Source organism: Myxocyprinus asiaticus, chromosome 15, assembly GCF_019703515.2.
Source record: "Myxocyprinus asiaticus isolate MX2 ecotype Aquarium Trade chromosome 15, UBuf_Myxa_2, whole genome shotgun sequence".
Classification (NCBI taxonomy): Eukaryota; Metazoa; Chordata; class Actinopteri; order Cypriniformes; family Catostomidae; genus Myxocyprinus; species Myxocyprinus asiaticus.
Genome location: NC_059358.1, coordinates 13,506,696 through 13,522,439, shown reverse-complemented (window position 1 = coordinate 13,522,439; position 15,744 = coordinate 13,506,696). Strand labels below are relative to the sequence as shown.

Genomic DNA, 15,744 nt, shown 5'->3' with positions numbered 1-15,744 from the left:
CCAACCAAATTCCCGTTACTGCAATCCTGATGTATTATCTTAATCAAATAATAGCACACACTTATTTTCACCTGCATTAACAACTGAATACATTTTTACCAGAGGATTGTGTGCTCCTTGGTTGAAATTGCAGGTCACAGAGTCTATCTATCTGTCCATCCGTCCATCCGTCCATCGACATTGTGTTGCCATTAGGCTTTTAACTGAGTTTCAAAGAGCCATAAATACGACACCTTACCATTATATAGATATATTTTTTATTAGAAATATGACACATTCATTTTGTGCTCTGAAAACTGTACAATAACAAAGAAACCCCAGTGAATTTAAAAAAAGGGAGTGTGGAAAGGCAGGGAGGGGAGGGTAAAAGAGGGGCAATGGTGGAGAATTCAGGCAAGAACGTATCATCTGGAGTGACAGTCAGTGATACCGAAAATACACACTGTTACATGAAGTTACAGAACACTGATATAGTCCAGTAACCCGATGAGATTTGGGGATCTCAGAATCGCAATAATATCTAGAATAATGATAACGATATTCCCCAAGCACAGTAAGAAAGATATTTATAGGCTAAAATTCATTTTTGTAGAACTCTTTTGGAAATAATTACAATGCTGTACAACAGGACTCTTGAGGAGTGAGTCTTGTGCTTTCTGTGTATGCAACCACAACCTGACCAGAGAATATCACCCCTCTGCAGTTTCACATATAAGACTATTTATAATATTATATATTTATAAATTTTTCCTTTTTCTTTTCCAAACATGATTCAGTACGATTCTTTCCAGTGATTCTGATGAAAACACCAAGGCTTAAACTTCAAGCAAATGAAATCGTGTTGGTTTTGCACAACGAATGCACAAATCCACCAAACCTGACCACCAACTCTTGTCCTGTTAACTTCCTGTCAACTTCGTTGCACAGGAATGCACTGGTAAGAAGATTACTTGACAAGTCTCACGTTGGTGTCACTGAGACATTGACCAACAGAACTGGCAACCTTAACTACCGTCTTTAAAGCGTCCAAGGGTCGGTGTGGTGCACGGAACAGCACAGTGGCTAAGTTGTGGGCGTGAGTGGCACTGCTGTGGGCGATCCTGGCTTGGAGGGGTCTTCTTGCCATGATGGGAGGGCATTTGATACAGATTAACAGTCATATGCAGATGGCTTTGGGCACTGCATTGTGGGTGGAGGACAACTCACTGATCACATCGCTCCACAAACCCTAAGTGTATGCATGTGTTGTGTCACACTAACAACAACAACAAAGAGAATAATAATAATAATATTTATTATTAGATTTTTTTTTTCATTTGAATTATATGTTTCTCCTGATTCCTGCCAGGCAGTTTCAAAGCTTTCCATAATGTAGTCTTTGTAACCTTTGATGGCAGAATAACTAAAATATGTGTGTGTTTGTGTGTATCCAAAGGTGTAAGAAATTGAAGGCCACTCGCTAAGGCTCATCTGCTCATTGCCTGAATTTCGGTCCTACCCTTCAGTCACTCACTCCCAACGTTCCCACGGCAACATCCCGGAATTCCAAAGAGGGTCACCACTCGACTTGCCCAGTTCAGCCATTCTTGGCCATGCCAGCTTATTACCATGGCAACAGGCTCAGACCTGCTTTTTCAAAAGAGTATGATTTGCTTTGACATTAAGGAAAAGGCCATTCAGGATAAAAACAAAAAACAAATTGCACAGCCACATTTTCCATGTTGCTTTCTCTTTGTGACTCTCTCTTTCTCTTTGTTTCTCTCACTCTTTCAGTGTCTTTCAGACATACTTTCTATTTGTTGTCCTGTTTTGTTTCACACACTTTTGCATACACATGATTCCTTCTCTTTATCCCTTTTCCTTGCAAGTAGAGTCTGTTCCTCAGAGTAGTGCTGGTGGTCTCTCAGACCTCCGTCTGCAGGTCCATGATCTCCTGGCCCACCAGAGGGATAGTAGCGCTGGCCTTCTCCCATTCCACCGTCTGCATCTCAAGGGGGGAGGCCTGCAGAGGTTCTAGCTCCTTACGCACCCATGATGGTGGTGAGTGGGTCTTCCTGATGCCCTCCCATGCTCGCTTACTGGGGGTCTGTTGCTTGTCCTGGATTAATGAGAGGAGGATGCTAGGGTGAATCTCATACAAACTGTGAAGAAATGTCTGTGTTATAATTTACCCAAATCAAAAGTAAAAGTAAGAAATTATATTTTACATAAGGATATTGAAGACCCTTTTTTAGGTCCATTAAGTTTTGTATTTTTTATTTTAGCATTATGACATTATACTGGTGGTAATCCCCCATCCCAACTGTCAGTAAAAAAAAAACAGTTTTCACTTTCTTTATGTAAAATATAGTTTCTTATTTTTTTTTCCAGATTTTGAATTTTGAATTTTCATTTCAAAATGTGCTTTTCTGAATTATTCTGAAATGGTTCTTTTTACATTTTAAACATTTTTTGCGAGTTAACAGTAAATACAGGAATAGAAAAAGGGAAGTGTGAGGAATAATAAATGGAGAATCATACACTAAGGTTGGTTTTATCACTGCCTCCTGAGGACACACTCCATCTCTTCCCAGCCTTCCCATCCACTGGAGGAGAGTCTCTGTCCTTCTCTGCATGATGCAGCTTCCTGTTTAAGTCCTGGAACATGTCCTGATGGCGCTTCCGTGTATGCATGATCTTCTGTAAGATACAACAGGACTAAAAATAGTGGAATTCCTTTTTTTTTCACCATTATATGAGATTACACTCACCTCAAAGTCCAGCTCTGCATAGCGTGATTTTCGTCTCTAAAAGAAAAAATATGAAGAATGAGATTATTATTATAAAGTTTCCAATTTGTAACGATACAGGAAAAACTGTCAACTTTGACAAAGCTTGAATGTCAGCATTAAGGGTTTGGATGGATGGATGGATGGATGGAGGTCTGCATTCCCACGGAAGTCCCGCAGGACCCGATTAGATTTCTTGTGGCGTGGGACTAAATTCTTGAGTTGAAAGTGGGAACGGGCGGTACTTCCATGAGATGCTGACGGGAGCGTGTGGTCAGAGAATAGCGATGTGGATATCTTTTTTATTGCAAAATACAATAATAATTGTTTTGTTTTACAACAAATTTATTTTTGATAACAAACTGAAAATACGACGTAAAAATGTGCATATACAGTAGCACGTGCATCAAATTATTCAATATTTAGAGCAGGCTATGCAAGTAGTCAACGGGGCTTTGGAAGAATAGCAGAGCAAAGCGTGGACATTCTGGCAGAGTTTGGAATGGCATACTACCCATATTGCTCTTACTACTTCTACCATACTGTATGTGTCTATGGCAGAAATAGTATATGCAATTCAGAACTCAGCCAATGTGTCATCAAAGGATGTGAAACTGGGATTTGTAAAATGGTCAATTTAGTGTTAAGAAACCCACCTCAGGCAAGTCAGATGGGCATAATTTCATCTGATAATCATCTGATAATATTAATAACATAATTTTTTTCTTCTTCTTTGTGTACACTTGTTTTCTATTTGTATAACTTTTGCTCTATGTGGAAAACAAATGCAGGGTTGCAGGAACGGGAGCGTTCGGGAAGAAAATCATTGCGGGCAGAGAGCGGGTAAACATGGAGTAAAATTCAGCGGGAATGTTCGGGTGCGGAGTGGAAAAAAACAGTTGCATGCAGACCTCTAGATGGATGGATGGGTAGATAGAAAGATGGATAGACAGATAGACAGGCATACAGACAGACATGCAGAGAGATAGACATAAGTCATATCATTTTGACACTTAAAGGGATAGTTCACCCAAAAATGAAAATTATCTCATGATTTACTTACCCTCCTGGCATCCCAGATGTGTATGACTTTCTTTCTTCTGCAGAAAACAAGTTAAGATTTTTAGAAGCATATTTCAACTCTATAGGTCCTCACAATGCAAGTGAATAGGTGCCAAAATTCTGAAGCTCATAAAAGTAATCCATATGACTCCAGTGGTTTAATCTATGTGTTCATCACGCTATGATAAGTGAGGTGTGTGTGTGTGTGTGTGTGTGTGAGAAACAGAGCAATATTTAAGTCATTTTTAATCATAAATTCTCCTCCCAGTCCAGTAGGGGGCGATATGCAAGAAGAATGTGAATCACCAAAGACAGAAGGAGAGAGTGAAAATTAAGGAAAAAGGACTTAAATATTGAACTGTTTCTCACCCAAATGTATCATATCGCTTCAGAAGACATGGATTAAAACACTGGAGTTGTCTAGAGTACTTTTATGTTGCCCTTATGTGGATTTTGGAGCTTCAAAATGTTGGCACCCATTCATTTGCATTGTATGGACCTACAGAGCTGAGATATTCTTCTAAAAATCTTTCTTTGTGTTCAGCAGATGAAAGAAAGTCAAACACATCTGGGATGGCATGAGGGTGAGTAAATTATGAGAGAATTTTCATTTTTGTGTGAACTAACCCTTTAAGGCAGACATTGAGAAGGCATGAGTGGTGGTGGCGCAATGGGCTAAAGCACAGAACTGGTAAGCAGAAGGTCGATCCCCACTGCCACCACCATTGTGTCCTTGAACAAGGCACTTAACTCCAGGTTGCTCTGGGTGGATTGTCCCTGTAATAAGCGCACTGTAAGTCGCTTTGGATAAAAGCGTCTGCCAAATGCATAAATGTAAATGCATTGTATTGCTTCTATATTGCATGTTTCGACTGAGCCCCTGGCATGAGTATGCATTAAACAGCTTGTGACCTCATGGCCTTTCTTTTAGCCTGTCTGTGAGCATCTGAGGGCATTCTGACATTCTAGCTGAGCTGTGCACGGCTGCAGCTGTGGACCTGCAATGCATTCCGGGAGCATGGCCTGAGGTGAGGAGGAATCCACGCTTGTCATCTGCTCCATTTTAAAACATGAGCAAAATCTGACCTTTGCCGAGACTGTCCCTTTCCATTGCAAATGCAAACAGGCATAGATTGTGTAACTTTCATTCATTCCTTCTTTTAATGCATTTAAAGTCCTTTTATTTTTTCATGCCATTTTTTCATGCCATTAAGTGTTTTGATGTGGTGTCAGATTTTGTTGAAACTAAGTGCATGTGTATTGCTTGATGTCAGCTTGTTATGACTCTACGCAGACACTCCACTCTCCACAAACATGCATTTTCCCCTCTGCACATAAATTAGGACACTCACTCCCTTGTGGCAAATACAACAAACATTGATGTGAATTCACTGCCTTGAAGGCAGATGGGTCTACAGCATGTATCCTTGGACCAAAAACCAAAGTGTACCATCAGTAATTAGGAATAATCATGGCTGAGAAAAGAGAGTGTGCAAGACAACTATTTAAGAAAGAATGGCACAAAAAGAAATCGTGATTTAAAAGAGAGGAGAGAAACCTCAATTTTGAGCAATGTCCACGGAGCTGTTAGATGCACTCCACATGCACTTACCCTCTTAGCACTGTTAGCCATCAAATGTTAATGGATAGTCATTTAGAAAGCAGCTCTGTCAGTGGGGCTTTGATTAATTTAAGCTGTGAATCCTACCATAAAAAACAGTAATCTGTGGTCTACATTATTTAGAAGACATGAAGTCAAACAAGCTTATCTACAATGTGGAAACAGGTGCGTACTATTATGGTGGTGCTGAGTACCTTATGGTTTGTGATCACATGCTGATCATCATGTCTTACCTCCAGAGAGCTCATAGACAGTGTGGAGATGGTTTCACTCTTAGACATCATGCCCGAGTTGCCAGAGTCCCCTGGCTCGCATGTGTTGTTGTTCATCTGGGACTCACTGGAAATGTTCTGCACTGTCTGCACAGGGGAGTCCCTCTCTGAGCAGGAAATGCTAACTCGCTCTGTGGGAAGGCTCTTCAGCCCAAAGCCTGATACGGGATCTGCACCAGCAGTGTTGGCCAGGTGAATGAGCCTGGTCTGGGGTAACTGTTCAATGCTGATGTTGTACTTGGTGGCTTGGTCCTCCTTGCTGCCCTTTGCAGGTCTCAGGGTGTTATTGTTGTTGGGTAAGAGGACATAACCCTGACTTGATCCTGCTCCTTCGGGTCCACCACTGTCTCCTGGAGCTCCATCCAGCTGCTTGAAGAGCTCTCCGTCACAGATATAGATCGATTTGGCTCCAGGCAGTTCGGTGCTGACCCCAGTGATGGATCCCTTCTCACGCCGCATGGTGAGCGTGTGGCTGGCATAGTCGGCAATGTTCTGCAGGTGGACCTTTGCCAAGCTGGCCGGAAGAGTATTGAAGTTGGAGCCTTTCTGTACTGTGATTTGCTGTGAAGCTACTTTCTCCTCACCTTGTAAGGAGGAACGTTTCAGGGTGCCTGCAAATCAGAGAGATAAATCCTTATTAAGTGAAAGGAGAAGGCGGGCTGATTGATAGGGGCAGTGCTATATTTCATTGCCTTTTCACCTTCCCCCATGAGCTCAAATTTCAACATAATCTGTCTTAATAAAACTTTGCTGAATCATGAAACTCAAACACATTCCAGAACAAAACAAAATAAGACCAATGGATGCTTTTGATGTACAAAAATGATCAGCTCTTCACTTTCAGTTCATCTTTTGCCCATACAATGAAGGTGAATGGTGACTGAGACTCTCATTAGGCCTAACATCTCCTTTTATGTTCTAAGGAAGAAAAAAAGAAATTTTTGGGTGAGCTATCACTTTTTTTTTATTTTTATTTTTTTTATTTAGGGTACATTTATAACATTAGTTTTTGTGTCATATTACCCTGCATTAATAAAAAAAAAAAAAAAAAACAGTCACCACTGCTGTTATGGGTTCCTAATACAGCTGCTAAGACACTGACAGTAAATTTAGCTTCTTTCTCTCTTCTGAATGCCATATATATATATATATATATATATATATATATATATATATATATATATATATATATATATTTACTGTGGTCTTCCATTCTCCGCTATAAAAGTTTACCCCACTATAGTTTACAACGTACTTCAATGTTTTAAACCCAAGGGTCCATTGGTCGTAATCATTTGCTGCACTTTGAAAGGTCAGCAGCAAACAAAGGCAAAGTTGAAATTGTTTCAACTCAAAGAGTCACGTTACAACCTTTTATCTTAGTGCAACACTTTAGCTTGATGCTTCGCTCCATAGATTTCAATGCATTGGGAAGCATAGATGCTAGATTTGTGAATAGGCCTTTAGAGTAACTAAATAAACAGTCTGATGTAAAGCTTCATCCTTATTCCTTCACACTTCAAAGTGTGCAAAAATATCACTTTGTCATCACATCCAAGTCTCTATTTCCAGATGCTGGCTTGATATGTCTTTTGGACACATAATCAGAATCCCATTTCCGATAGATATCAGAGAAGAAAGCTGCTATCTGATAATGAAATGTCGGGAGGGACTTAATTAGGACAGGATGGCAGATCTGAGGCACAGTAAGGGAACAGACAAGTCTATTTATCTGCATTTTGCTGCTTGCCAGCTAGCAGATCACATTCTGTATCTCCTTGAAGAAAATGCATTATGGACCCTGTAATGTGGCACTTCTCTTGTCAAAACAGCAGGCTGGAGATCTCAAGGGGATGCCACTAAGTGAGTGGAGCTCTTTTGGAAGAACCATGTCCCCTCAGTCAATCAGTGACTCTAAATTATGTTGAAACTCACCTGATCGGCAAGCTATGTCCACATCCTTTTCAAAGTCAGTCTGGAGAAAACAGGGATAGAAAACAGGGAGTTGTACCAAGACAGAAAGTAGCCAATTATGATTTGTGTGTAATAGAAACATGAATTTAACCTTCATGTTCTGTTTAGATAGACATTCCTGTGTTTATGATTGGGGTTCCAGAGACCCCAATGATGTACAAGTAAAAATAATCACTGTAATTTCGAAATTAACCTCTTATTTTCCCTTCAAATAAAATTTTAACTTTAATCCTCAACTGTATCACAAAAATAGGCAGGAACTTTATTAACTTTGCTTCTGACTGGGGTCAATTTGACCCGAGCAAAAATCCTTAAAAACATAATCGGCAATCGGCAAGAACAAAATGCTACTGTGTGCACCAATCAAAAAATCTTAGGATGTGAAAGTCATTCATATTTAATTCCCAAGTTCTTTGAGACCCCAAACAGTAGTATGGATGACATTTGAAGCATGTAATCAAGTTAAAAGTTTTTTTTATTTTTTATTTTTTATAATCACTTCTCTTTAGATTATAAAAAAGAAAGAAGTATCAACCTGATACTTTAATGTTTTAAGTATTGTCTGCTTAAGTTTATTGTTATGTAGCAGCAAGTCACCATCAACTGAGCGTGGCCGTTCTGGAAAGATCCACCAGAGTCACCATTTCCATCTTCTTGGCGATCAACAACTCGGCACTTCACTGCCTCTTGGACCTAAACAGATGTCAAAATCATGTCTAAATATCTTCATATAAAATGGGAAAATCTACCATTCAAAACTGTAACACCAGGTTTTTGGACACGTTCGCCCACCTCTCTCCGTAGAATGCAATGCACCATCACAATGACGAAGCCCTCAAGGGAATCAAAAACAGCAAAGAGGATCTGAAACAGGGCCGAGCGGCGGTCAGTAATGGCCAAAACCGCAGACATCCAAGTGAGGGCCAGCAGTGGCAGTACAACGCAGGAGCTCCACAGTGATGCCCTACAGGATAGGAGCAGATTTATCGTTAGTAGGTGCTTAGTGCTCACAGTATAGTATACTGTATCACCAATGACATTCAAAATGACAAAGAGGGCAAAACTAAAGTATAAATGCTTCTCTTTCTGTAAAGTGACTTTAGTTGATATTTAGAAATGTCTCAGTTAGAGAACCACTTAATATCTATAATCCATATTACTGATTTCCTGGAGGTCTGATGAGTTTTTCAAAGGTATGAATCTGGTATTTCAATAAAAGCATTAATATCTGAATCCACACAATTACATAGATCAATATGTTTGTTCAATACAGTTCTATACATGAGCTAAAGTTGCCCTTTTTGTTGATTATACTCTGAAAGATATCAATATACTTAAAACAGGTAGGTTGATCACAGTTCACAACATATGAAAACAGTTGCAACAGGTAAATAAAAGCCAAAAGAAGCCAAGAAAAAAGAAGCAATGGAAGACGGAAGAAGAGAGGGACAAATGTCAGGGTGAGAGATGAAGGCATGAAGACACACCAGTGGTCTTTAGAGAAAAACTCTCAATTGCTTGTCGATTTGGAGGTAAGGGCCAGCAAGCTCAGCATTATTTTTTATTCCTCCCTTTATTTTATTCTTGATCTGATTTGGTGTTCTGCATTTATGTCTATATAACACACAAAAACATATATACTGTATATTCTCCCATACAGACACAAACAGTCCGATAAATGCCTTATATACTTATAGACCAGCTTCACTTAACTGTTTATTGGCTTCACTTTTACAAACAATCTAAATGATACACGTCTCAAAGACATCTGCTTAATGTCTTCTTGACATCCGAGACAAGCTTATTGACAGATGTCTTATAGACGTATTGCAGATAAGCAAACAATGTAAAAAAATATGTCTTCCAGATGTTAACACACATCAAATAGATGTCTGGGTGATGTACATGTACTTTCAGGGTAGATACTTTCGAAACCTGGCATAGAGAGTCTACGGTACAGTTTGACTAGGAACACAAACCATGATACGAAATCCTTCCAATATCGACCGAATCAGACAGATTTTAATAACTAAAGGAAAAAAGAAAACATTTACGGGCAATGCCGATATGGTTGCAGATTTATTGTGCATCCCTAATATACACAGTCTCAAAAAAGACCTTGTTGTCTGAAGAGGGGATATACTGTAGCACTCTGCAAGCAATTCTAAATACAAATGTAGCCAACCCCAGACATCAAAACATATATATACTGTATATATAACATACAGTATATGTAAACCTCCTCGACCTTACACCCTATTGTCTGCAAAATAAATATATATGAATATATTGCAAGATTTGTCAAGAACAATATTAAACTTCGCTCCCTCTTCGTTACTATGCTGCCGCCACACACAAATGCATATGGACTAATCCTTCACAAAAACACATGCAGACACACATATATTATCAAATGATTGGTCTACATCATCTCAGATAATAAGGTTAGAACACCAACTAACCAGCAACAGGATAATGATGGAGGCCAGACCAGCGTCGCTCATTTCAGTCTCACAGTCAATTCTTAAGATTGCTTTAGATATGCCATGGTAGCCAAGCAACACTGAAACTGACAAAAAAGGCTTCTTTTTAATAGACCAGTTGTCAAGCCAAATGAGCATTTTCACATTTTCTGAATTTTCTGAAACACTGAATTTTTTCCTCTGAATCTGACCATAGCTGAGCCAAACTTGTCTGCCACAGAACAGATTGTAGACTAAAAGACCTAATTTCAGTTATAACTCAAACTCTGCATGGCAGCATAGTTTCCACCAAAATACCATAGTTATACAGTCTTAAAAGAAAACTGTGGTACTAGCCACCACTGTCATAAAACAATGAACTTAAATAAAACGACAGAAAGATTTTGAAAGCTTCTTGAAAGAAGCTTTTTGAAGGAGACCCCAGTTTAATATATCATAACTTTCCCAATAGTAACAATAAGGCTAGAAACATACTTTACGCAAATATGCGTTATCAGATGTGAGCGCTTGGCCACCAAATTGCCACTGAACATGCTTAAAGGGAAATTCCAGTTTTAATACAAGTTAACTCAATTGACAACATTTGTGGCATAATGTTGATTACCACAGAAATTATTTTGTCTCATTTCTCCTTTTCTTAAAAAAAGCAAAAATCTGGGTTACAGTGAGGCACTTACAATGGAAGTGAATGGGGGCCAATTTCTGAACTTTAAAATACTCAGTTTTTCTAAACTATATCCACAAAATGTAAAAAAATAAATAAAAAAAAAATAAAAAAAATTGCATGTTAAAATGATTTTAGTTTCACTTACTAACATTTTCTGTGTAAAGTTATAGCCAAGTATACAACTTTGTTGCCATGACGATGTAATTTCAACAACCCCCAGAACCCTAAAATGACTGTAAAAATGTCAATTTAAACAACTTAACAGCTCAAATAAAACATTAGTTTTAACAGAATAATTAATGTGTGCTTTTATAAAATTATAAGCATTACATTTCTGCCTTTAAACCCTCCAAAAATTGACCACATTCACTTCCACTGTAAGTGTCTCACTGTAACCTCAATTTTAGCTTTTTTTTTTTTATTTTTAAAGAAAAGGAGGGGCGAGTCGAAATTAGTTTTTGTGGTAATTAGTAAATTAGTAATTTGCTGCTGATTCAGCTTAACTTGTATTGAAAACGGAATACTCCTTTAACGTGTGTTCTTGCATTACCATGGCGGGAACAAACTTCAAAAGTCTGTGCCATTACACTGGATGTGTTATTATTCTGGTAAGTTGCTATAAATATATTGACTTTCTCTTCCTTGCTCAGCAATATTCTTTTCAAAATATTGCTCTGCCATGACAGTAGTTGAAAATGGTTAGAAACCTCACCATAGAAGTGGACAATTTACAAGCTAGAGTGCCCCTTGTGGCAACATTGAGAATGCAACTCATACTTGCGTTGTGATATGAATTGCAGTCAAGCTTGCATAGCTAGAGGCATCTGCGTTCAAGTACTTGCGTAGAGCATTTTTAGGCCTTAACTATATAAACAAAGGTATTTTGGCAGTTACCATGGTACATTTTATGGCCTTTTAAGGCTGTCTGATCAACTGCACACTGCAATGACATACAGTATGCACACTTAAACATACTGTACGTAGTAATCCAAGGATTAGCTCCTATTGCAATCTGTGTGATTTAGCACAGTGTCAGCATTAAAGCTCTGTCTTTGTTATTCATTTCATAACAGCCAGGAGCAACAGCAGGGTGAGGGAAATGAATGGGGAGAGGAAACCAGAAAAGAAAAAGAAGGTGTGAAGTAGAAAAATGCAAAAAGAAACGAAAACAGAACCGAAGGCAGAGCATCAAAGACTTGGTAAATAATTAGCGGGACTAACATGGCGTTACTGGTAGCTGTGGTGGAAACGTCAGCCGACGAGATAACTCCGCACTTGGCACATTTGAGCGTCATATTGTACAGTGGCACTGCCATCTGACTGCAAAGTCAAATTAACACACTGAGATACACATTTATGCTGACATATAAATACACACATACACTCTCACCCACATACAAAGGCAGTATTCAGGTTTCCATTCAAGTTGCGAATTTAATTTATGTGAAAATACATAATATCGTTAAAACAATTCACAAATAAAGCAGCATTTCCAATCCATGAGTTTAAAAGAACAAAAGCGAATTTGATGCAAAATGGAATTGGAAGTTGTAGCCACTGGGGAAGCCATTTTGGCTCTTTTATTAAATGTTATAAAATTCCTGTGGTTAAGAGGTTGCAGACAAAACACTCTTAAGGATGTCGTGTTTGCTAGTGATCAGAGTTGTGTTAGACAGTTCTAGGAGGTAATACTGTATTAGCCAATCATTTTGATGACAGGCTTTGGCTCTGGCATTTCAGAATGACCAGGGCAACATTTACAATGCTATGCGATAATATTGGTCCACTGGTTAGTCCAGTTTTAAGCAAATTATTCAGTCACATGACTTTTTTGATGCACCTATAGGAAATTAATCATAAAGTGTTTCCATCGTAGTTTATGCACGTCTTCTTATTGAATTAAAAAGAAAACCCATTAAAACACCATTTTATGCGCATTTAGGAAATTGTGTTCGCATCTTGGTGTTTCCATCCAACATTATTTATGCAATATCCCAAAATTTGCATTAAAATTTGTGAATGGAAACACAACTATATACACCTGTACACACGTAGATACAAAGATCTAGCTGCCACAGAATCCCCTATCCAGCTCTTACTCAGGGCTGATCTCTGCCAGGGCTTTGGGAAAAGTGTGGGAATGATGGAAAACGTGCTGTCACATTAGTTTTATTTCTTAACAGGCCTGATTGAGCATGTGGGACAAAGAGGTATATATTCAATGCATGTATGTATGGATTATCATCATTTATTTCCACTGACAGCCTATGTGAAACTACATGGTAAGATCAATGACATCAAAGTCTTCTTTTGCATTAGTATGCCATATGGAATTTGTTTGATTTAAGCTGCGAGTAGTTTATCCATCCCACTCTGCATCTGTCTTTGGGCCCTGGAGAGAGACATGGCAACTCAAAAAAGCTGTCTGAGAAACATACACACAAACAATCATTCGTGTTGACAGCCGAAGATCATGCATTCACAAACTCTAGCTAAATCACAGTTATTTTAGGACACATATCCTAAGTCATTCACAACCATAACTGCCAAAATTCTGTGTGTACATGTCCGAACTTTTCATATATCTCTGTGGCTGCAAGATTTATTGCTGTTTTTTTTATTTATTTATTTATTTTAATTTTTTGAATCACACAGTATGCAATATTTGTTTTTACATTTCATGTTATTCCTGTGATGTTTTGCAGCAGAAATAAAGTTTTTCAGTCTGTGGTCATTTTTTCAGCTATGCATTATTGTAATGTCACCTAAGAGACAAAAACATCTTAAATATGCTTTTATTGAGGATCTCAAGAACATTTTAATATTTGCAGATAGCTGATGAAATCAGAAACAAATATGCAGAATATGCTTTCCCTTTTTTAGTATAAATGTCACGGTCCAGTTTGAATGCAATAAAAGCTGAATTAATTATTTAACGTCCTAAAATATCAAATGCAACTGTTCGCTTACACAAAATGGCCACCTGGAAAAAAAAAAACAATTAAAGCCATCAGCTTGGCATGGCTGCAATAATGGACAGGAAGTCAATTCTGCTTCTGGCAGACATGTAGATTAAAACCCACATAATATCAGAAATTCAATTTCAAGCAAAAGGCCAATATGACCAATAAAACCTCACTGGAGGCAGTGATATTAAAAAACAATCAGCATTTTTTGAATTACAAGATTATCTTGCTAGTCTTTAAGAAGGTGAGAGGGACTTCAAAGACAGAGCTGATGGGATCCAAACAAATATTAAAACAACTTTTCTTATTTTTTTTTTTTTTACCCTTTTGACAAAGTTCATCTTTCAGTTTTTCTTGCTGCAGGTGGTAAAAAATACGAAAGTTCTTGCTTCAAGATGCTGACAGCAATTTGTCAAAATGCACATCTTAAACTGACGAAAATGCCATGATTCACAGGTGTACGGAGACTATAAAAGTGCTGTTCCTGCATTGTGTGTAATTAACAGCAGCACTTATTAATTAGGCTAATGAACAATGCTGTGTTTATGAATGAGTGTAACGGAGCGAGGAAGAAAGAATAAAAATAAAAAAAATCTAATTCACAGCCTGAACAACAGCAGTCAGCCTTGAGTTACCACAGAGAATGCAGTGCTGCACATTAATCGACTGCTGCAAAATACTGGAGCAAACATGTTAATAAGAGTTTGCAAATTTAGAATTACAAAACTATTTTCCATTCTTACACAAACAGAAAAACAAAAATGCCCAAACAATGATATCTCCAAACTTGAAATAACAACATAAGCATTCTATTACACAATCACACAATCACACACACACACACACACACACACACACACACACACACACACACAGAAATACTTGTTTTGTTCTGTATTTTTCTTGTTAGAGACTTTACCATTGACATCTGTTGTTTTTATACTGAGCTAATGGTCTGTGTTCTATAATGATATACAGGTGCATCTCAATAAATTAGAATGTCGTGGAAAAGTTCATTTATTTCAATAATTCAACTCAAATTGTGAAACTCGTGTATTAAATAAATTCAGTGCACACAGACTGAAGTAGTTTAAGTCTTTGGTTCTTTTAATTGTGATGATTTTGGCTCACATTTAACAAAAACCCACCAATTCATTATCTCAAAAAATTAAAATACATCATAAGACCAATAAAAAAAAACATTTTTAGTGAATTGTTAGCCTTCTGGAAAGTATGTTCATTTACTGTATATGTACTCAATACTTGGTAGGGGCTCCTTTTGCTTTAATTACTGCCTCAATTCAGCGTGGCATGGAGGTGATCAGTTTGTGGCACTGCTGAGGTGGTATGGAAGCCCAGGTTTCTTTGACAGTGGCCTTCTGCTCATCTGCATTTTTTGGTCTCTTGTTTCTCATTTTCCTCTTGACAATACCCCATAGATTCTCTGTTGGGTTCAGGTCTGGTGAGTTTGCTGGCCAGTCAAGCACACCAACACCATGGTCATTTAACCAACTTTTGGTGCTTTTGGCAGTGTGGGCAAGTGCCAAATCCTGCTGGAAAATGAAATCAGCATCTTTAAAAAGCTGGTCAGCAGAAGGAAGCATGAAGTGCTCCAAACTTTCTTGGTAAACGGGTGCAGTGACTTTGGTTTTCAAAAAACACAATGGACCAACACCAGCAGATGACATTGCACCCCAAATCATCACAGACTGTGGAAACTTAACACTGGACTTCAAGCAACTTGGGCTATGAGCTTCTCCACCCTTCCTCCAGACTCTAGGACCTTGGTTTCCAAATGAAATATAAAACTTGCTCTCATCTGAAAAGAGGACTTTGGACCACTGGGCAACAGTCCAGTTCTTCTTCTCCTTAGCCCAGGTAAGACGCCTCTGACGTTGTCTGTGGTTCAGGAGTGGCTTAACAAGAGGAAT

At 38.3% G+C, this 15,744-nt stretch overlaps 1 protein-coding gene across 8 annotated transcripts in view; it reads right to left on the bottom strand.

Annotated features, from left to right (window-relative positions):
• Positions 1-258: 258 nt before the first annotated feature.
• LOC127452922 (adhesion G protein-coupled receptor B1-like) overlaps positions 259-15,744 on the bottom strand; it is a 140,998-nt gene continuing 125,512 nt past the window's right edge. For 6 of the 8 annotated variants that reach the window (XM_051718802.1, XM_051718803.1, XM_051718807.1 and 3 more), the window contains 8 exons: positions 12,069-12,167; positions 8,490-8,661; positions 8,295-8,390; positions 7,659-7,698; positions 5,685-6,334; positions 2,751-2,786; positions 2,521-2,679; positions 259-2,098 (listed from right to left, as the gene is read on the bottom strand). In XM_051718802.1, the coding sequence (XP_051574762.1) occupies positions 1,904-2,098; positions 2,521-2,679; positions 2,751-2,786; positions 5,685-6,334; positions 7,659-7,698; positions 8,295-8,390; positions 8,490-8,661; positions 12,069-12,167 (1,447 nt within the window). In that variant the 3' untranslated portion in view covers positions 259-1,903. The remainder of the gene's footprint in view (positions 2,099-2,520; positions 2,680-2,750; positions 2,787-5,684; positions 6,335-7,658; positions 7,699-8,294; positions 8,391-8,489; positions 8,662-12,068; positions 12,168-15,744) is intronic. The other 2 variants (XM_051718806.1, XM_051718808.1) reach the window with 1 other exon arrangement.